The sequence below is a fragment of the Rhamphochromis sp. 'chilingali' genome, assembly GCF_963969265.1.
Source record: "Rhamphochromis sp. 'chilingali' genome assembly, chromosome: 18".
Classification (NCBI taxonomy): Eukaryota; Metazoa; Chordata; class Actinopteri; order Cichliformes; family Cichlidae; genus Rhamphochromis; species Rhamphochromis sp. 'chilingali'.
In genome coordinates, this window is record NC_137945.1 from 7,445,097 (window position 1) to 7,468,064 (window position 22,968).

A 22,968-nucleotide genomic window follows, 5' to 3' on the forward strand; every position below is an offset into this window, starting at 1 on the left:
AAGACAAAGACCTTAAAAAATAATCGCATATCGCATCGCAATCGCAATATTGGGGCAAAAAATCGCAATTAGATTATTTTCCATAATCGTTCAGCCCTAGTATGCACATGTTGTGCAGAATATTATTATGTTTTTATCCCCCCCTCGCAATTCAGGTTTGATTCAGCGGACATCTGCACCAACACTCATGTCCAAGATTGTGGGCGAGTGACAAAAAAGATATACTTTTGTCCACGTTGTCCGTGGGGGGGGTTCGAAGATGAAGTACATATGTCTGTATGTGTTTGTCGGGTCTATTCACAGCCCAAGAAGTACACAGCACTGCTTTAAAAAGAGTGCTCACTCCAAAATCAAATGAACATATTTCTCTTGTGGCATGAAGTGCTGTTTATTCATCAGAATTGTTTTGGTGTGAGTTGCCCAGTTTTGAAGATATCGTCTGTCTGCCTTATATTACATATAATGGAACTAAATGACACCCACCTTGGGGTGCTTAAAAGACCAAAAATGCATTTGAAAAACTCAGCAGGAATGTCCACTTTCAGGAATAATGACTCAATCACTCTAAGAAAAGAAAAAAAAACCCACAAAAACTTCATTGAGCAATTTTATGTTGCTTTCTGAAGTCTGCTGAAGTAAGAGGCAAATAGATAACCCTTTCCTGCTCTTACTGAGCACTCAAAGCACTTCTGCATTTCTACGTGAATGATGGATGGATCATGTATGAACGGATGGAAAGGAATTCGGGATTCATTGTCTTGCCCAAGGACACTTTGCTGGGGATCAATCTGCCAAACTTACTATTAGTAGATGACAGCTGCCAAGCAGTGTAAACTTTTAGCCATTAATTTGGATCATTCATTTTTCTTTTGTGTCACAACTGTGGGCCTTCAGTCACAAACCGATGCATACTTTTTGCACTGTGATTACTTGAAATTGCTCAAACAAGGTTTGTGAGCGTTGACGAAGTCACTTATTTCTGAAGTGAGACATTCTTGCTAGGTTTTTCAAAGCTCTTCGAATAACAAAAGACAAGTGCTATGCTGCTCCACTATATTGAAGAGAAGGCAAGTCATTTGAAAGCCAAAATGTCTAAAAAGTGGCAACTCACGAAACAGTCTAAACACAGACCAGAAGGAAAAAAAGTTCTTTTTATTTTGGGGTGACCTGTCTCTTTTAAAGCTGCATTCTTCACAATGGCCAGTAGGGGGTGAGACCTCTGGTTGCTGCAAGTTCATGGGAAAAAGTGGACTCAGTAACTGCCTGACAATCACCAGTTGTTGGGAAAAATGTGCATCTTCTAATCGGTTGGTGGGTGGTTGCAGAGGTTGCTGGCTGTTGCTAAAATAGTCGCCTGTAGTTGGCAAAGTTTGCACCTTTCCAACTGGTTGCTGAACGGTAGTGCAATACAATCTCGAAATAGTGACATTTCACTTTCAGAATAAAGGTGGTCCGTTACTGGTGCGACCAGCGTGTTTCAAAAGATATGTTTTCTTTTGAAGGCGGACAATCTCTGTTTCTGGTTTGTGCCACATTTTTCATTTTCACTCCAGCTTGATCAGCAGTTGCCGAATGTTGAAGACAAATCAGCATCTTCCATGGAAACTGCAAGCAACTGCACCAGTTGAAATCTGGAGGTTTCTGGTGCAAGACCAAATATCTCTTTAAAACAGTTTTACCTACAAACTTCCAGCAATCACTCGCCAACCAGTTGGGGAATGTACATTTTCCCTACCCACCAGTAGTTGGGGTTGGCTGTAGCTCAGGCGGTAGAGCACTGATCGGAAGGTTGGTGGTTCGATTCCTGGTCTGCATGCCAAATATCCTAGGGCAAGATACTACTAGGAGATACTTGGCTCTCCTATGCATCCATCGGAGTATGAGTGTGTGTGAATGTTAGTTGGAAAGCACTTTGAAAATGTGTTTGTGTGAATGGGTGAATGCACAAGTTGTGTAAAGCGCTTTGAGTGCTAAGAAAAGATCAGGGTTTAGTGTAAGCCATGTCCTCGTGTTTGACAGTTTGGTAGATTTCTTGCTTTTCATGTCCTGTTTCACAAAAGCAAAGAATTCTCAATTCGGATCCACAAACAAATTAGTCACCTTGGCTAAGACCATTTTATAAATGCTGTCCGTGTTCATGCCTAAGCATGTGAGGCAGGCCCAGCATGACAGAAATTCAAGTTTTCTTTGACCTTAGCTGGTTACATCTCGGAGTGGTGATGCAACCATCTCTGCCTCCCTCCTCCTCGTCCTTCTCATCCTGCTCTCTGACAAGGGGGAGGTGGATGTTCACTGGAACCCTGAGGTCATTTCACCATGAAAAAGCAATAAAAATGCACTCCTACTTTTAAAAAAAGCAATTATAACTCATTGCGGAGTTCAATTAATTTTAAGTTTTCCATTAGCAAAGAACTCTGATATTGCCTCAGATTTGGTAGAAGTTTTTTACACCGCACTGGTGGAAGGACGTGCTTTTTCACACTAATGTTAAATAACATTTCACATGTTGTACAAAGTAAGGTTCACAAATTGCAGCACAGCTACATTGTTTGCACACACCTCTAAATAAAGTAAGTTTCTTATTTCCTGTTTTTCATTTCAGGGGCCGTGTATTTGGAAGGAGGCTTGGACGAGGCCCGGCAGCTCTTTGGGAGGCTGCTTTTCAACTCTGAGGTAACTGACTCTGATTTGGTGTCTGCCCTTTGCCACACTGTGGTTTGCTGCACAGGAAGCGTATTTGCAAGGGTATGCGCATCTCTCTTTGAGTCACGGAGCTGAGCGGCAGACAAGATTTTCTTATTTCGATCTGTGTAAGACGTCTCTTTTATTCTCTCAAACCCACACACAGCATGTTTTGGCAACATACCACACATTGCATATTATTGAGGCCTTGCCAGCACCAGAACCTGAGATCTCACAAAATCTCGCTTTATCCTGCTGTACTTTTGACTAGCTGCTTTTTGTGTGTACGCTGATATGCACAAAGATGAAACAATATAACTGAGGAAAAAATGAGATGTGGATTAATCCATAGCAGGAAAAACAGCTCATGTAGCTTGAAAAATTAACTTGAGGATGTTGAATATTGCAGATCGCCACTCCTGAGCAGGACACCTGCTATTGTTTGTAAGTGTGTACGTGTGGATGAGCTCAGCAGGCATGCATAATTAATAAATGAATCAGTATTTTGCATTTATCTTGGCTAGAGATGTTCTGAATCAATCAAATAACTTGCAGCTAGTCTAGTAAGTAGCAGCAGGCTTGCTTCTAATTGGCTATTGAGGTTGTTTGCTGAGAATCAGTCGGTGACTCCCACACACTGTATGACACAAAGAACTCTATCAAACAAGTCCTGTAGTCTTTGAGAAACCAGATCAGAGACTTCAGGGCTGAATCTTTTAAAACCTCACACCACAAAAGTTACCAGAGAAGATGATCATCAAGTGAATACATATCATAATTGTCTTAAGGGTTCGAGATCAATTATTCAGTGTTCTGTGCCAAACTCTACCTTTTTACTAAGTTTTTTTTTTTCACTTTAATTGATTGAACAGCTGGCCTTGATTCTTTTTTCTTCCCCCCTTCAGTTGGCCGAATTTTACAGTGAGTTTCTTCCACTGTAAGGCTGCCTATTGAGTATTTGTGTCTGCCTGCAAAGCTGAAAATGTCTTTGGTTCTGTTTTGCTGTCATCCTGCGGCCATGAAAATCAACAGGAGTTATCAAGCTTTTCATCTGTCTTCATGCAGAGGTTTTTATTTGTTAGAACAAGACATTCCCCTTTAAAAACATATTTTTGAGTCCGTGGATGTGGATAAAAAACCACTATAACGCAAGTATTCTTACATCCTTTTTATGAATAGCAGTCGAATGTTTGTTGGAACAGACTGAGGATAGGGTACATTAGATATAAAGGCTGATTTAAAAACACAAACATGTGTACAAAAGCCCCAATCGCATAGGCCTAGAGACCAGACACCAACCCCCTGGCAACCATCTGTCGATTAGGAAAAATGTGTAATCCCCAGCCAGATGGGAAATGTTGGAAGTTTCTAATCAGTCAGTAAAGAAATATAAACTTTACTGAAAACCTCCTGTGAAAACCTTGGCCCCAACACGTTGCTGCCGTCACATGTAGCTTGCGTGGAAGATGGAAACGTTGGCAAACACTTGCCAACTGCTTGCCGAGTGATAGTGTAAAGTGCATGTTCTGAAAGATGGTAGTTATGATGTTAAGTTGCTACTTTTATTTTGAAGGTGAGCATCGTCCATTTCTGGTTTGCATTGTACTTTTTCAAGTTTCATTGCTTCTTGGCAGTAATTGACGTAGGGTTGCAAACAATTTGGTTTCTCCCATGCCAACTACAAGTAAGCGGGGCAATCTGCTAGCGACCCAAGCATTCACACAAGGGTTTCTGACTGAGGCCAAATGCAGATGTATAAATAGGGCTACAGAGAAAAACTGCTGGTCCATATATAGTGATGGCCTTGGACACTATGTTTGGTATTTGTTGTATCACACAGGGAGAGGAACATTGACTGTGCTTATGAAAGAATTATCAGTGTGATCATCCTTCTATTTGTGCAACAAAGGCAAACAAAGTGGACAGTGATTATAACGTGAGGTGCAGAATAGTTATAGCTTAAATTGTGCTCTATCTATATTCTCTATTTGATCTTGCTAATAAAGATAAGAACTACAAAGAACTGTATCAGAGGATCTAAGATTAATGGAGGAATAAGGACATTCAAGCTCAGAGAGGCTGAAAGGACTACACAGAAGCTAAACCATTCAACACTTCACTAATGAGCAAGATCTTAAAATCCATTCTAAACTCTAACAGGAGGCTATAACGGTGGCCAAATTGGGATGTGTGTTCTATATTCTTTGGTCTTTTTAAAAGTTTCCCTTCAGATGTTTGATTCTCCTGGAGATGAGCAAAAAGTGAGTTAGCGTGGTCAGTATAAGAATAATAAAGTTATAAGTCACTTTCTTCAAGTATAAAATGCACAAAGATGATTTTCCTACGCTGCGTGCATAACCTTGAAAGTTCAGTGGGAAAAAAAAAAATCTGTCATTTTCAGATAAACACTATGACCCTTAAATGATGTTCAGGTACAATGTAAATTGCACATTATCTTTCCGTGTGGTCTTACCAGCTGCTTGGACCTCATACATCTTTGTACTCATCTTTCTTTTTGATCGTTACACATCTGGGAAGTTTTGTGACTGGGTTTTAGTATGGTTGTTGACAAGATCAGCAAGCTAGGATTATTTTTGCTTTAGACTGGGTAATAAGCAAGGTTGGAGACATAAATGAAGCATTAAGATGAAGGAGGGTTCTCAAACAGTAATGAGTGGTATATGGTAATGTCAGTAGAACAGAACAGAAGAACTACCAACATGCAGCTAGCTTACCTAGCATGGGCTCTGTGGATAGTTTGTTGGTTCTTCTCGGACAGAGGAATCGGCTCTTCCACATTGGTGCCTGTACAGCACTGAACAGCTTTACACTGTCAGGTCTTTCTGCTGGTTATACATCATAATAAGCTCCATTACAGTCTGGAGAGCTGTACACAGTCAGTACAAGGAAGAAAGCACCATATTGTGGCTGTTTTTAGCAAGTGAACTTTACAACTTCTAAAAATTTGTTACCAAGTTGAATTCTTATGTCATTGCACTGACAACACTAAACTCTCTCCAGTGTTATCATTTTGAGTATCCCGAGTATGCAAGGCTCTCCTAAATGTTGTTATCAGAGTCTGAATCCACCACCTTCAGGTCCAAACATGTGGTTGTCGGCCAGAAAAAGATGTGGCCTGTTTTATCTGGATTAGGGAGAGGTTATTACCCCAAGTGAAGGTGTTCCAGTATTTCAGGATCTTTGGTGCATCAGTAATGTAGGTGTTGTAGCAGACCATTGTGTGAAGAGTGTATAGGAATTTCTTTTACTTATGTATTAATCACATTCAGGACTCGCAAAATCGCTAGTCCGACGTCCCGGAGCTAGCGATATCTCCAGTCGGGCGACCAAAATCTATCTCAGCCCCGCCCGTCTGTAGGGTGGACATAGGCCATGCTAGCGATATATCTAATCTGGCCTGGTACCACGTCAGTATCCACCAGGAGATTTGGGAAACCCTCCTTAGATACATGTAAATGGGCATCTTCCTGCCAACTTTATACAGCTGCTTTAGACTCATCTGCAAGACATTTATTGCAATGGACTAGCTATTTATATATCCATTTGAAAAATGTAAAATCTACTTGTATCGACCAGTGTCTGCAGCTATCCACACGTAGGTCAACAAGTGAGTATAATTCTGGTGTTTGAAAGAGCAAAAATTAGCTTTAGAAATACAACTTCTTGCCACTAGAAGATAGAGTAGAGTACACACAACCCTACAATTTGTGCTATACTGACAGGTAAAAGTACCAGGCGTCTGTTGATAAACATATTCCCCATGGGGTTTAGTGTTGGATGTGATCATGGTTTGTGAAATGCTTTACATAATATTGGTGCTAGTAATATATTTGCAATTAAATGCGATCAATAAGTTCATCTCTACAGTAAGATGAAACCCATTTTTCTGCCATGCCAGTTGAAATGGTTACAACCTCTAATCTGCCAACTCACGGTTAGAGAAGAAAATAAAAACAAGATGCTTTTGGGTTCAAATACAACCGTTGCCACCACTTCTTTTAATGCTCTGTTTTCTTGGTTTCTATGGTGACATGTTCTCTCTTTATTTGGACAAAATACACAGTGCAGGCACAAAACATACTTCCTGTGGAAATACTATACTTAAAGGTTTATGGCGCAAAAAAAGCGTAGCAATTTGTATCCATGAAAAACAACAACATAAACATATTGATTAGTTTGCATGCAACTAAAATTCCCAGTAAAAGTTGAGGGAAGTTCGACTTTAGTTTGAAAGTTTTCAGACATGCAGACTGAGGATTGAAATAGTATGGCTTGACAACCCCCACTCCCATCCCCACCCCCTGCTGAATGAATCCTCCTGATGGCAGCTCTGTTATACAAAGCTGAGAGGAGACAGATGGACACAGACCAGAAAGCCAAACACCAGCCGGGTGGTATGATGGGTATGCGGGCGGGGAATTGGAGGGGCAGACCGGCGAGATGGACAGGCAGGAGAGTCTGCAGAACCACTCGAATCCTTCTGTATTTCTAGCTTAACACGTCAAAATGGGTCTTCACACATTATATTACTAAACTAAGGGATGCAGTGCAAAACGGAAGGACTCTACATTTTTTTTTCTATCGCACCCTTTTTGCTGGTGTTGTATTCCATTCACACATGGGTGATCAGTCACATGCACTCCTTGTGTAACAAAAGGATGCTGCCTGGTGACTCTCTCTCGCTCCCTTTTATTTTCTCTCTTTCCTTTCCATTCTTTCCCCCCACTCACACCCCAGGATGTCATTACCCCCACAGATGTTTCCCCGCGCTCTTATGACAAGTCAAAACAAAAGCTCCACAACTCCGGAGGTAAAATTCAGAGCCGACTACCTAAAACAAAGCATGCATGTAATTTCCACCTCAAGACCTAGTCAGACAAACAGTATCCTCAGTTTTTTTTTTTCACCCTCTCTGTTATTCCCTAATTGGTATGGCATTCATGGCTGGAGCGCAACAGTTATTTCCGTCTCCTTGTTTTTCTCTCAACACGTCACCTTTGCTGGCTCTGGTTCCCAAACAGCGGAGCTCTTGCCGAGGATGGAATCTAGCTTCATTGCACACAGAAGCCCGGAGGAAACAATAGATGCTAATTTGCTAATGACATTACTGTGGAGGTTATTAAAGCATCAGCAGAGAGGCAGGAAGCATCTTCTTCAGGGGGAGCTGCTCGATTGCTCCCAACCTGGACTCAACAGCAGTGCAATATTGCTGGGAAAAGATGTTGATGCCATGTCCTGAGGGAAGTACCTCTTTTGAGGAGCAATCACCATAATGATCTCACTAGTTGCCCATCGGCTAATCTGTTGGATTTTATTAATACCACCACACAAGCATGCACACATACACTCAAAGGCCAAATTTAAGAAAAGGTTGCTGTGACAACAAAGTGAGCCACTGTGGCGCGGAGATAATAACTTTTGGTGATATGGCTTAGCCACCACCTTTCTTTTCTCATTTCTGGGTGCAGTGCCAAAAAGGGTTTTAGAGCAGCTTGATTTCAACACACTCAGGCAGAGAATGAAAACCATCTGAATTTTTCAACTCTTCACCACACTTTGATATCAATAGAGGAAAAATAACACAGAATCAGGTTTATTTACTGTCTCTCCCCCCCACAAATGTTGCCTATTCTGACATTATCCCTAAACCTCTGAGATGGGCTCAGAATGCCCATCATCACTACCAACAGCCATGTTCAAAGTGTTCATTTAAACTCCTTTTAGACTGGATCTGGACTACTGCATTAACTGTTTAGCAATTACATTCCGAACATCAGTCATCAGTCTTGATTGTGTCAGCTGTGTCAACCTGATGGAAAGGCCAGGGGTCGGCAACCTGCGGCTCTTTAGTCCGTATAGTGGGCTCCGTGTGGTTTGGGAAAATAAATTAGAAGTATTTAGCTGAAGTGTATTTTATTTATGTTAGTTCTTTTTAAACTTGTAGTTCTAAATTGTTAGATTATTGTGATATTGAAATATAAAAATATAATTATATTTTATCATTTTTTTCATCGCTCAAAATAAACGTCACACTCGCGGAAGCCGGTATACCCGCCAAAACGGCGTGCATTTACCGAGACTTTCAACCCCAGGTAGGCCAATTATGGACCTTCGGATCCACATTATGTCAGCAGCTATTCTCCACCATAAACTATGTTAAAAACAAACACCGCTCACGCCTCACAGATGACAGCTTACAGTCCTGTGTAAAGTTGAAAGTGACTTCGTACAGCCCCGAGTTGCAGACGCTGTGCACAGAGGTTCAGGAGCAGAAGTCCCATTGTAAACATACCACGGCAGACCCGACGATGTTTCCATGAACACGCTTTTCAGCATCCCTTTATTGACCACTTTTCACACACGGTTGCTGTATGCATACAGCCGGCTGTAGCTTTTCAGCTCACAGCCCGACACACACCAACAAAACAGCATAGATAGCACAGACGTTAAGGCGGTGAGGTTGCGGGTGCCGCTCAGGTGCGTCCGCCTCCCCTGCAGCGGCGCTGCAGACCACGCCCCGCCACACACATTAACCAGGTAAAATACATACTTAGGCAGAATATTGCAAATATCTACTTTTTTTTATTTTTTAGCAGCATAGTGCTTTTTTCCAATTATCTTTTAAAAGTCAGGTCAAGGCTCCAAAAGCCCAAAGGCAATATAAGGGTGGCGGCTCACAACAGTATTTGTTTGCTACATGGATCATTTTACTTCAGCTGGGTGTCGTTCCTTTTGTTATATTTAAGAGTTCAAAATGTGTTAATTACATAAATAAAATGTAATTTTCTCTGTAGCACTTCATGGATTTCATAAGCAACACACTTTAGTTGTTCACACAAAGCATAAAGGTAAAAAACAATATATACAGTGTTATCTTCATTTTAGATGTCAAAAAGTATTTGCGGCTCCCAGGGTTTTCATTTGCGTGGAAACCGGGTCCAAATGGCTCTTTGGGTGTGAAAGGTTGCAGACCCCTGGTATAGTGACTCAAGTGACTACCGGTTGCATCCAAGTAATGCAGAATCTTTGAACCTTGAGCAGATGAGCCACAGCAGTAAAGGGCCTGGTGGTAGTGTAATGGTATGGTGTTTATTGTCTTGGCACACCTTAGATCCCTTAGTACAGCAGTCCCCAACCTTTTTGTTTTGTGCCACGAACCGGTTTATGTCCAACAATATTTTCACGGACCGGCCTGTAAGGTGTCGCGGATAAATACAACAAAATAAAATGAGTAGCGGTACCAAAAAAAAAAAAGATTTATTCATAACACACGGGAACAAACCCAGGGAAACCGAGTTAACGATAAAAAGGATTTTAAAAAATAGTGATAAAAACCCTGAAAACCATAAATTTCACACTCAATCATCGACTCTCGTGGCCCGGTACCAAACAACTCACGACTCCGTGGCCCGGGGATTGGGGACCACTGCCTTAGTACCATCTGAATGTAATTTAAACAACCACAGCCTTCCTTGGTATTGCTGCTGAGTATAACCATCCCTTTATAACCCGAGTGTACCCATCTTCTGTTGGATGACTCACCACGTCACAAAGCTCCAATCATTCCAAGCTGGTTTCTTGAACAATGGAACGGGATGTCATTATGGATTTACAGCTGATACATTTTTTTTTATGCTGCCATGCTAATGAAGCTAAATCTCTGAGGAATGTTTCTACGACCTTGCTGAATCTGTGCCATCATGAACTAGGGCAGTTCTGAATGCAAAAGAGGTCCAGTCTGGTACTAACTAATGAAACTTTTCTTTAGATATTTATAACTAGCTGCTTCAACAAACTATTTTTAAGGAACAAAAATCACCAAAATTATCTCACTAGTGGCCCATCAGCTAATCTGTTGGGTTTTTAGTAACACCACCACAGAAGCCACCACACACTCAAAAGCCAAATTTGAGAAAAGGTTGCTGTGACAAAAAAAGACAGCCGCTGTGGCGCAGAGATTAATAACTTGTGGTGACATGGCATTGCCACAGTCTTCTTACTTTACTCATTTCTGGGTGCAGTGCCAAAAAGGGTTTTAGGGAAGCTCAACTTCAACACACTCAAGCAGTGATGGAAAACAGTTTGAGTTTTTCAAGCCTTTCCCCCGCTTTGTTGGCATGTATTCCAAAATGAGTGTTTTTGCAAAAAGTAAATTAGGTTTATTAGTGGATTTTTAAATGTGACTCATTCTGAGTGGTTTTTTTCCCCTGTGGGTGCTTTTCTATCTCTTTGTGTACCAGTAGAGTGTGCTGGGTTTATATGATCATACAGGTGACCAACTCGCTCCATGTTAAGGCCACCTCAGTGTCTTACAGCAACAGTTCCTTTGTACCTATAATTTAAATTCAAGCTATTTTGTTGTTTGTTTCTTTGTAAAAGAAGAAACACAAAGGTTATATGAACCACAAGCGTGCGCTTCATTTATCTTTTCACTCTGGCTCTCTTTACCTGTTTGACACCCTAGTGTCCCTCTCCATTCGTTGTGCAATTTGAACCGTTTGTCCAGTTAAGCATAATATTGCCAGTGTTTGAATGAGAATGTGTATGCTTCTACTGTGTCCTTGCTTTGCTAATAGCCTGGAGAATGAATGCATTCACTCATTCACGGGCCATTTTCTATTCACATACACTGTTCTGCCTACACTCAGAGGAACTGTAAAAGGTGTGCTCTTAACCTCAAATATAAATTGCGTGGTACACTTCACCAAAAGAATCGACGTTAGTTCACATATTTAGAAGATCACCTTGACCACTCACTGACAGAAGCCTTTGTTCTGGACTTTGGGCTGCTTTTATATCAGTATTGATCAACGGCGCTATCTCTTATTGATCTCTCCGCTGCACTACTACTTTTGATGGATTGATTGGCAGCCTGTAGCTAGAGACCAATTTGTCAGCGAGCACTGGACCTTGTCAGAGAAGAGCACCATTATGTCCCAATCATGGACAGCCAACAATCCCAGGGGTTGTGTGTGCTTGAGTGTGTGTGGGTAAAGGGGGATGTGACGCTGAGTCTTCACGGTTGGCTTGTGAGGCCGGAGTATGTGCAAGAATGAGGTTGTGCCTCGACTCCCCTGTGGGTTAAAGCATTGGTTCCCAATTTCATTTGACATACCCCCAAATCCCTGAGAGATGGTTCCAAAAGCTGCTTCATCAGACCGCCTCTCATGGCATTCAGTTGAACTCATTTTAGACAGGATCTGACCTACTCTCAGCTTGCCGTTTACTCTATAGCAATTACATTCGGCATACCATTTATCAGTTATGCTACAGTCACATTGGGGAAAATAGTGGTTGGAGACCGTGGCGTGGCCAAAATTACTTCAACTATGTGCAATGAAGTTGCAGTTTCATAGCCCAGGAAATCGTTGCTTCTAAGGCAGGGACCGGGTTTGCAACTGCTAATCAGTTGCTCCCTTCAAATTGATTTTGGGGTCAAGCTGGTTAGTGATATATTGTTTGTTTGCTGTCTGTTTCTGTCTACATATACAGAAATTCACATCAAAGAGAAATGTAAGTACTTACATTCAAAGTCCGACCAGAAATGCAAAAATTTCACAATTTTTAAATCAAAATGACAAAATGACTTGCTTTTATAAGAGATTTTAACCACAATGCAATTGCCATCAGTCAGACCACGAATCTTTGGAGACAAGTTGCCTCCCGCTGGGAGACCTCTTGTGGTAAATAACCTGCTACTAGCTAAAACATAATCACCGTATGATGGAGCTTGCCTGTTTGCTTAGTTGAATCCAGGTGGTGATGCAGAGACGGGTTACCGTGGTTGGGGAAAACTGGGTTAAAGCTGAGTCCAACAAAAGGAAGATCAGAGGCATTTTTTCCAAATTGCCCTTTATTTTGCTTCTATTTTCAAATGTCATTACAGGTAGGTCAGTGACATTCGAATAAACATGTTTGCATGTGTTTTCCCCCTTCTGGTTGTAGCAGCAGTTATATCCTCCAAATGGTTGTGATTCAGCTGCTGTACATGATGATTTGTGCCCCTAGTAATTATACCTTCCTTACACTGGGAGAGAGAGTGTGTTTGTGTGTTGGGGGGGGGGAAATGTTGTTGTTATTCTTAAATCCCCACTCGATGCTGGCTTAATCATTGTCTGACTTGTCTTTGGAATGGCTGTAATTGAAACATTAGCTGTTCGGGTCTATATACAGCATGTGGGCGGATCGCGAGCGCCTTGTGGATGGATTTTAATCATAAGCCTCGATCTTAAGCCGAACCGACTCGTGTACTTCACTTCTCCCTTTGTTTTTATGTATGTATTTATTTATTTCAAGTGTCATGTTCTCCCTTCTTGTCCTTTTCATTCTCATTTCCCCTATGCCGCTTTACATGCGTCGGCCTAGGTGAATCACTTTTATGTGTTTTAAAGCAAATTGTGCACCTGCAAAAGAAGTGTGAAAGCAATCAATCCATTAGCCGGCGCTATCGACGTTCTTTTAACAACCGACGACGCGTGCATCCGGAAGCAAGCTCAGTGTCGACTTGATAGGCGCTGTGTACTTAGTGCTCCTCCACCCAGCTCGCAGGCTAAGAAAAAAAGGACAAGCAACCAAAAGGAAGCATTTACTCAAACGTATTGACCACTTTTCATGAATTTTTCATCGGCTGCTCAAGGCGATGGGTTGCCAGCTGGGTGCGTTGAGAAGATGAGGCGCCCATTCGATGCTGCTGACCACACACAACCCCACCCCCCCATCCCCCGTGGGCCATCACCGCATTTTAAAGGTTTATCTCCTTGAACCTTTTAAACACCTGAGTGATACTGTACTTTAGAGGCCCTCTCCACATCTCTATCACCACTATGACTCACCCAACATTAGACTCTAGGCCTAAAACTGCCTCCGGCTGGCGTTGTCCTTGGCAACAACTTGAGAGCCACGACTTATTCTCTCTCTCTCTCTTTGTACTGTGTATATTTCAGCCTTGGTCTCTCTACTATTCGATCTTGTGTGGTTACCTCAGAGTAGGGTTGAGGAAACATGTTGATCTTGCACATATTTCTCTCCACAGGCAGGGCGGGCAAAAGTCCAGCGCTGCTAGTGTGCGTCTCCAGAGGAAACGCTCCTCTAAAAGCTAAATCCCACCAATACTCCACCCGCAAACACCCCTCACCTTCTGCTCAAATCCACATCACAACCCACCTTTTTACAAGCACCACCTTACTTGACTGTGTAAGGTCGATATGCAGACTTCTGGGCCTGAAAATTATCTATTTTCTTTCACCATCGCTCACTGATGGCACCTGAAAGCACTTGGACAAGGAGTTTCCTACATAGAGCCTTGTGTGGTGCGCTACTAGAGTCACCGCCTTATCAACGCATCATCGTCGAGCGTTACATTTAATTTTAATGTTGAGAAACTACAACACAATCTTTGGATGTCAGCGGAGTGAGCTGTCAAGGCTAAAAGAGAAAGTCAAATGGTACATTTTCACAGGACCTGTCATTTCTATGCTTAGTACACATTATCTTGTCATCTCAAAATATGCACAAAAGTTGAGACGTAAGCTGCTCAATGCATTATTTTTAAGCTTTACTTGCTTATTATTTTACAGTTAAGTTTAAAATTAAACTTTCGTAGTCTGCTATGGTGTGTTATTGAGATAAAACTACCCACCAGTGTTTAGGTAATTAAACTCGTCTCCTGTTGCATTATTAAAGTGACATACATAATTAATAATCGGTGACAAAGACGCATCAATAATTACGTTCCAGTAACGCATATGAATATCTTTTTAGTGCCATTAGCCTCTGTGACAACACCCATTGGTTTTGGGCTCCACATTTTGAAGCTTCAGTGTTAGCATTTGGTGATTTTTAATTGTTTTAGAGTCAGATGTTGCTTTATATGGATGAAAGACTAAAGTGCTAATTTATCAGTGGACATTAGCTGCCTTTCATAAATTGCAAGGGTGGATCACACAGTCACACATATAGGCTAATTACTAATTAAGTAGAACAGCGGTCCCAACCCCCGGGCCACGGACCGTTTGGTACCAGCCGGGCCGTGAGAGTTGAGGCTCAGGTGTGAAATCTTGAGGTTTTCATGGTTTTTATCGTTAACTCTGTTTCCCTGGGTCTTTTCCCCTTGTTATAGTTGTGTGTCTTATTTTGAAAGAAATGTTTCCACGTTACCATAGCGACCAGAGAGCGTTAAGGGGCAGGGAGGAGGATGTTACTCTCAATGTTGTTGGTGCATTTCCGGAGGACGCTGCTAATAAAGTTACAGAATTACACAGTGAATTCACATTTATTATTATTATATTTACCAAATACCACAGTTTTTGTCTTGCTCCTATCACTTTATTTTGTTGTATTTATCCGCGACACCTTGAAGGCCGGTCCATGAAAATATTGTCTGACATTAAACCGGTCCGTGGCGCAAAAAAAGTTTGAGTCCGCTGAAGGAGAACACTAATAAAGCTCTAGAATTTCACCAAAACTGAAGCAAGAACTTCTAGGTTGATCTGCACCAGATAGAAGGCGATAATATTACTCACGTAGTCCATTAAAACACTCCAAAAGGCTCCAACAACGCACACAAAACACACACAGTGAAGCACTCCAGTTTAATGACTAAAAATGAGTAATAAAAATAATTATCCCCAGAGCTCTTACAAGGTGGGTTATTGAACCTTTAAACTGTATTTTGTAGCAGGTTGTAAATGTGTCTTTTTAATGTGTGTGTTGACTCACATTTGGAGAGAGCCTCTAGTGGCCACTAGAGGAACTGTCTGTTTTTGCCACTTTGCGTTGACTTCATTGGAGGTTACTCTTAATAATGCTAATAGCGCTAATAGTTCCTACGTGTGAACTGATTTGTCAGCGTCACGTTTCAGAGGGAGTCTCTTCCTCGTTAGGCACACTCGCTGCTTTGGAAATCAAGTGGCTTTTATAGACAACTCACTCTCTGACTCATTTTCTGTACATCTGTCCAAATCAGGTGGTTTACAACACTCTGTTTCTCTTAACGGAGTCCACACATACACGTGTGCACATAGGCTTAAAAATATTCAAGTTCAAGTGCTACAGAAAATGCATGGTAAAATGCAACAAAAGAAGTAGTTGCAGAAAAATCGTTTGAAGGTTGGGTTCCTATTCACAGTGAAGGAAAGCGGTGTGAGAGGTAGTATATTGTGCCCGGGAAGCTTTTGTAATGTTCAAAACCAACCAATCTGAAGCCGAAATAACCCTTCATCTATAAAGAATGCGCTATTTTTGAATATTCATTTTGGGTTCTTTTGCTACTTTTAATGATTCGCTGTGTTTATTTGTAGTGTTAATGAATTATATTCATTAACAGGATGACCCTCATGCCAAGGGGAAATGCGCTAATTTCTTCCCCCTGACTCTTCATCTTTGTTCCCTTCTCTGTTTGTCTTCACAGGATCTGCGGGAGGTCTGGCTCAACTACCCACCACACCCCCTGCAGGTTAGGAGAGATATGTTTTATTATTGATGTTTATTTTGTCTGGGTACCTCTCATTAAAACTCACCTCACCCCCAAGACACAAAAGCCTTCGCGAATCTTTGAAGTTTTCTCGTCTAAATGTGCGTGTTATTTTTCTTCTTCTTCTCGTGTGTGTCGGTAACAGAGGTGGGCAAGCTGTTGGGTATTTTGCCTGAGGCTGACTGAGCTCTTTATGGCTGTCACAAGGCTCCCGGTAGCCTTCCACTAGTTTCTATTGTTCTGTTCCCTTGTCTCGATGCTCTCCATTTTGGTCGAGACCCTAATCCGCTTTTTCACTTACTCAGTCTCTCTTGCCTTTTCTCTTTGCCACATCATCCCCCCCGTTTCCCCCCCTCCTCATCCTTTCTCCATCATCCGTCTCTTCAGTCTCTCTCCGTTCTGCTGCTCTTTGCTTTGCATGATCTGCCCAGAAACATTAAACATGTCAACAGTGTTTGTTTGAAATTAGGATTTGGAAGAAGAGATCAAAGATGCCATAACAGGATTACAGTCCCGAATCACATGGGGCCTCCAGGGACCGTCAGGCATCCTTCTCTCTGATGTGTTTGCGAGGAGAAAGTGTTTCTTTGTGTGTATGCCGAGTCGTCTTTAAGCGCTTTATTCTCTTCATCTTGCTGCGTATGTACATTTTTACACATCCTGCTTTTGCCCCCCCAAAAAATAACATTGTGCTTTTTTGTTTACCTACAACATATGTTTGGGGTTTTTTTTTTTATATATCTTAGCCTCCTCAACCCTGTATTTGTTATCCCCAAGATCCACAGAGAGCCTGGATGTTTTTTGTTGATCTTGTTCAGTGCTCAGACTAAACCCACTGTGTACCCAGCAGCCTGTTTTCCTGGTGAGCTGCACAGGCGGTGGCAGCAGTTAATGTGGGCAGGGTGGAGCTCTTGGGTCAGTCCTGCTATGGCTCTGTGGTTCGGTTGGTTCCTCCACAGTGTGCTTGAGTAGTCATACAGCCTCATTACCACACACTGTGCATTGCAGAGGTTTCCTCTGGGTGGTCCTCTGCCAGTGGGATAAGACCTGACTAAATTGTGTCAGCCTCTCGGTAGCTTGAAAGCACCCTGAACCGTGATGTGATCTAAGCTGTATTTACCCTTTAATTGTTTATGTATTTAAGCATATAATCTTGGAATTGGAAGATTAGGCCTCATTCTCAAATATGTGCAGAAAGTTCTCACCCTGAGGAAAAGTTTATATCACCGCATGCATTTAAAGCTACAATCGCCCATGCCGAGAGACCTGTTGACAACCCCCATCAAAGAGTGCTCCCCAGGGACAAATGTTGACGAGCGGTTGTTGCAGGTTGCTGGCAGGAACTGTGAAGCAGCCGCTCAAGCTCCAGTTACGCAGTTCAATACAAACAACATGTGACCGCAGCAATCTCACCTAGACATGGCCAGGAACCTCCAGCCAAGCTGTTGGGAAATACTCATTGTTCCCTAGCGATTGGAGGTTGCCGATTGGTCTGTAGACCTTGAAGTGGATCATGGAGAAACGAGGGATATTCTAAGAGAAAGGTATGCACTCCTAAAGGCAGAAAGTAGGAGAATTTCCATCAGAAGAAACTGGAAAAGAAGTGTCAGAATCAGAAGCCGAAGAAAAGGCACATCTTTGCAAGAGTGACCTGTGCTGACATAGATAGCATTAACCTATCTGGAGAACGCTCCTGCTGTGAGGCCTCATTTCCAAAGCATTTTCTTTGGAAAAACATTGATTTAAATAAATAAATGCTTGGGCTGCGATAATGGAGTTGATAAATGTTTTTTACCCTGAGACATGGACTATGGCTCGAGTGAAAGAAGAAGGGGAGAAAACAAGCTAATTTTGAGCCTAACAGAAGACCAATATTTGAAAGCAGGCCATGAGAAAAGGAAGGAAGCATGGATGAGAAATTCACGGCCATTGCTTAAAAAATGCTGCCAAGAAATACGAGTTTAATGACTTTTATTTGGATTTTTTAAATATATTTTTTGGGTCTTTAAATAAAGGTTTAATTAAACCTTTATTTAACCAGGACGTCCCTTGAGATTTAAATCTATTTTGGTGTCGTAGGCCAGTCCAGGCGTGTTGGTGCCACCTCTGAGGTGACAGCCCCACTAGGGGTTAAATTAACTTCTCATCAGCACTGATGAAGCCTCTTGGATGAAAGTTAAAATGTCTTCAAGAACCTAAAAGAAGTCCTGTCGCCTTTGACCGAAGCACACGACCGTCATGACCTGAGTGACTGAGTATCTACACAGACATGTTCGTGCTCTCTGCTTCTAACTGAGCCTCTATTGCCTAAATCTGCTGTTGAAAGGTAACAAGGTGTGCCAGCCTCCCCCCCGACCAAGAGAGGGATGACAGGGCAGAGATGAGAGAAGCTACCTTAATGAGGTTTGAGGCGACGGTGATGGCAGCTGGAGGTGGTGTGTGTAATTGTGCGTACACAGATCTTTGTCATAGACGCATACACTACCCTGCAGCAGCCTCACCCTACAGAATACTGCGGATCACTCTGCGCTCCTTCCTTTTTCCTTGATTCACACCAGCACATCATCACCTCCAGCTCTCCAGAATAATTTACCAGAACATCATTTACACTGAGTTTGGATTGCCAAATTCCTCCTTTAGTTTATTGAGGAGATACATGAGAGTCTGGATTTTTTTTATTTTATTTTATTTATTTTTTTTGGCCTCAGAAGACCTGGGCTCTGATTCTGCTTTCTGTCTGGACTGAGCTGAAAGTGATGCTTTGAAGCCATTTCAAACATGTTTTTTTTTTCCCCCATCTTTTTTCAAAACTGCTGTTGATTCTTCTTTTTTTCTGTCTCCTCTTCACTTCGTTTGAAGCCTTGCTGCTGGCCATTTCCCCTGAAGGATAAGTTCGCGCCTATGAGTGCTGAACTCGTCAGATGTCGTTAGTTGCGATGCATGACATTTACACGCCTTTCGTTAATTAACAGAACGAGCAAAAAAGGCAGGAGTGAAATGTTTCTTAGGACACACTGGAAGATGGAACCATGACATTACTGGCAGCACTCCAATTAAAATACTGAGTTTAAAAATACATCTCTGCTCTGTGCAGCGGCTCGACATGGGAGACTTTGAGAGCGCTGTTTACTTGTCATTCCATCACGAAAACGCAGACAAAAGAAAGTGCTGGAAAATGAAGAAAGTGGCTATCTTGCCTCTGAGAGCCTTGCGTGTATTCTTTATTCTTATTTTCAGGGTACTTCGTAGTGTAAAATAGAGCAAACTAACAAGGTCAAGTGAATGTGCATGCGTTCCCTTTGAGTGTCCACGTCTCAATGTTTCTGTTTTCTGTGGAAAAGATGTCTTGGTCAAGCTAACAGTTGCACCACGCAGAGACCAATTAGTTCATTCTAGCAGCCATAAGGATGTCTGTTGATTTAACAAACATGCGTGTACACATTTTCTTTGCATATCATTTCTTCCTCTTCTTTCTTCATATGTTCTTTGTAATGAGCACAGACGAGAGGAAATGCTGTAGCTAAAGAGAGCCGTGGACCCATCTACCTCTGAACTCACCAAGCCCTGGAGCTAATGTTAAAAGCATAATCTATAGCGATTTACACAACTGAAAACCGCTCTTTCAAGTCTCATCACAGTCACAAGTAGGCTCACATAACAAGCCAGCGCATTTACAGTACCACTGAGTCACCAGAGATATTGACTGTGGGAATCATCAGATTTACAGAGAGTGGTGGGGAAAGGGAGCTGTTTGACTTAAAACTTAATGACTAAGAGATTCCATCTGCTCCAGATCATCTGAGTTTGTTTTGAGTCGGAGGAAAAACACACACTCTAAACAGGCCCTAAAGCAGCGCATACTGCAGAGGTTCATCTCATTTACTGAATTTATCTGACACTCTTATGCAGAACGACTTCATTGAGCAAGTTTCTCTTTGGTGTGTTATTCAAGCATCCTTGAAGTGGTCTTGCTGGCTGTTACTAGATACATATTCAGGGCTGTGAGATATCCCAAAGCAAAGAGCACATTTTTAAAATGAATTACAAAACGTATATGCAAGGGCAAAAGAGTAGATTTAACAGCGAAAAGCGATTGGGCGCATCAAACGCGAGCACATTATTCATAACTACGTATCAAATTTTATTCAGAAAATTTCATATTTATTTCTTTACGTATTTATGCCCAGAAGTTGGGAAATTCCTGCAGTACATTAGCCAAAACGTTAAAAATAACCCGAAATGAATTGAGTTAAATAAAGAACAGCTCAATAAAATGAATACAGTGCGTCAAAATTATGATTTAAATGGAGTAAATGAAGTATCAAAAATGAAAACAGGTCAACAGTGGTAATAAAATACCTTGTAAAAAAAGATAAATATAATACATAAGTAACTGAAAAGGTAAGAAAGTGCTGGATAAAAATAAGCAAAAATATAAATAAAGTACAACAAAACACAAAACATTACTCAAAAAATGTAATAACACTAAAAATACTGAACATTATTTCTACTTAAAAACAAGTTGAATACAAAACTGCCAATAGAGCTTTACCGCTTGTTTTTTCTGTCAAATACACTCACTGGCCACTTTGTTAGGGACACCTTCCTAATATCAGGTTTTTTGCCTGATATTAGATTTAACCAGAGTCATTTCCATCCATGATGTCATACGCCTGCTCCACCACATCCCACAGGTCTGTCTGTTTTCGTTATATCTATAATGACCAGAGCTCTTTCAGGGCCCCATATCTCGTCAGCAAACCTCCTTTGTTGCGATCTTTGTCCTTTTCCAGGTACAGGAGCCGCAGACAGACAGGCAGCTGATTGAGACGTCGCCGGTCCTCCAAAAACTGACCCAATTCGAGGAGTCTATCGGAGTTTTGTTCACACATGTGCGCCTGCTGGCCAGAGCCTTCACCTTAAGGACCGTGGGCTTTAACCACCTCACCCTGTAAGTACCTCCGCTGTTTGTTTGTGGATAATAGAGTTACGGCCAATTAAAATGCAAAGTGTGGCGCTAGCAGGCCAGATGCAATTTGCAGGGATGCTGCAGAAATAGCCAGACTTTTATCTGCCGCTCCCTTCAGAGGTGATGAGGCATGATGCATTATAATGTATAATATAATCTGAAATGCTGGGAGTTTTATATGTTGAGCATTTTAAATTGTTGTATCTGTTGTGAATGCGGCAGCCGCCTCCTCCCACATCATCATTATGTTTACCCCCTGCAGCTTATGCATGTTCTCGCCGTCGGTAAAGCTGCTTCTGTAACAAATGATGTCTTGAATGTCATGTTCAAAGTACCTTAGTGAAAGATGGCTCTTTTTTTTTGGTTTGTTTGTTGGCACAAAGCCTAATCCGAGGGTTTCACAGCCAAGAGTGAGGCCCAGGGGACTGTGAAGTCCTCGTGTTTGTAGTCTGTGGTACCTGTGAGGCCATAACCCTGCTGTCACATGGGAAAAAGGAGATTTGATTCATGTCTTATTTCACTGTCCACCCTGTGAACTCCTGGATTCTCATTTAAAGCTTTTTGCTTGTCCGTATTTACTTTGTCATATATATTTATATATGTATAACACTGTTACACAAAAGACCCTTTTTCAGAAAGTAATATGTTTACTCCACACAATTGAGGGCTGAATCTGAGAAACTAAGGGACACCTTGTCCTTTGCTCCTTCTCCAGCTGGGCAAATAGATTCTAATTTCAATTTCGCTTCCAGTATAAATGAAAACAAAATAATCTGGAAAAAGTTTTTTTTTTTTTTTCCCTTGGGTTTCCTGTACAGCGATGCGTTTTTCCTCAGACTCTGGATTTCCTGATTCTGTGAAAACACTGAAAAAATTGACCGAAGCTGTTTGTGTCTCTGGATCGCTCAGCGTCTCTCAGGCTTTCAGTAACACGTGACAGCGTTACTCAGCCTGGGTTTTATGTCGCTTAAACCGAGGCTGCTGTTGCCGCCCGTTTGCATTAAACCGACATCTCGTGATGGAGGCAGGCCGGTTGGGACTTGAGGTTGCTTTTATGAGACTTTATATGAGGCTTTAAAGTCAAACACACTCCCTGATTAAACCCTAACTTTCCACGCTCCACCACCTCTACCTTTTTTATTTCATTTAATTAGATTTTTTTAACTGAAGTATTCAGTTGGGGGAAAAAAAGTTGTATAATAGGACATTTAACCAAAATAATCATGATTATGATTTTTTTGAGAGTGGCTGCACCGCCCCACAGTTTGAGATCCAGTGCCCTGTCGCCTGGTTCTTTTGCCAGGTTGTTACTGTAGCAGTCTTCTAGATCATTCAGCTGCTTCCTTAGAGAAGATCTCGTCCCATGGTTGGATGCACTTCAACTCCAGCACTGCAGCTGGTGTCAGTCGTCCTGCTCCTGCTCTCCACTGTGGACTAGTTAACAGAATCTTCTGCAGGTGGAGATTAGGTTCAGAGAATGCAGGCTTAAGGCACACTTCTGAATTGGCTTTGCAGTCTAATAGTCAATTTCGCTTTGGAAGGTTCCTAACTGGGTGAAGTGATCCGGAAGTGTCTGCGTGGCAGTCGTAAAAGCTGGGTGAATTCTCCTGGATAAGTTATGGATGGAGGGAATTTGACTTTGGTCATGGGAATCTTAAAGGAAAGGAGTTATGTTGGATCATCTCTCGAGCTAGAAAGAATAAGAACAGATTACTTTGTAGGCTGTCTGCTGGACACACTGGTAAGGGGATTAATGTGAGAACAGTTGGATTCTCTGATAACTGAGTTTCTCTTTTCCTGAGTTGTCAAAAATTCTCCTTCCTTC

The 22,968-nt window shown here is 41.8% G+C and overlaps 1 protein-coding gene across 3 annotated transcripts in view; it reads left to right on the plus strand.

Annotated features, from left to right (window-relative positions):
* Positions 1 to 22,968, plus strand: part of drosha (drosha ribonuclease III) — a 137,710-nt gene that overhangs the window by 78,537 nt on the left and 36,205 nt on the right. For all 3 annotated transcript variants that reach the window (XM_080865862.1, XM_080865861.1, XM_080865863.1), the window contains 3 exons: positions 2,603 to 2,673; positions 16,112 to 16,156; positions 20,968 to 21,125. In XM_080865862.1, coding sequence (XP_080721988.1) covers positions 2,603 to 2,673; positions 16,112 to 16,156; positions 20,968 to 21,125 — 274 coding nt within the window. The remainder of the gene's footprint in view (positions 1 to 2,602; positions 2,674 to 16,111; positions 16,157 to 20,967; positions 21,126 to 22,968) is intronic.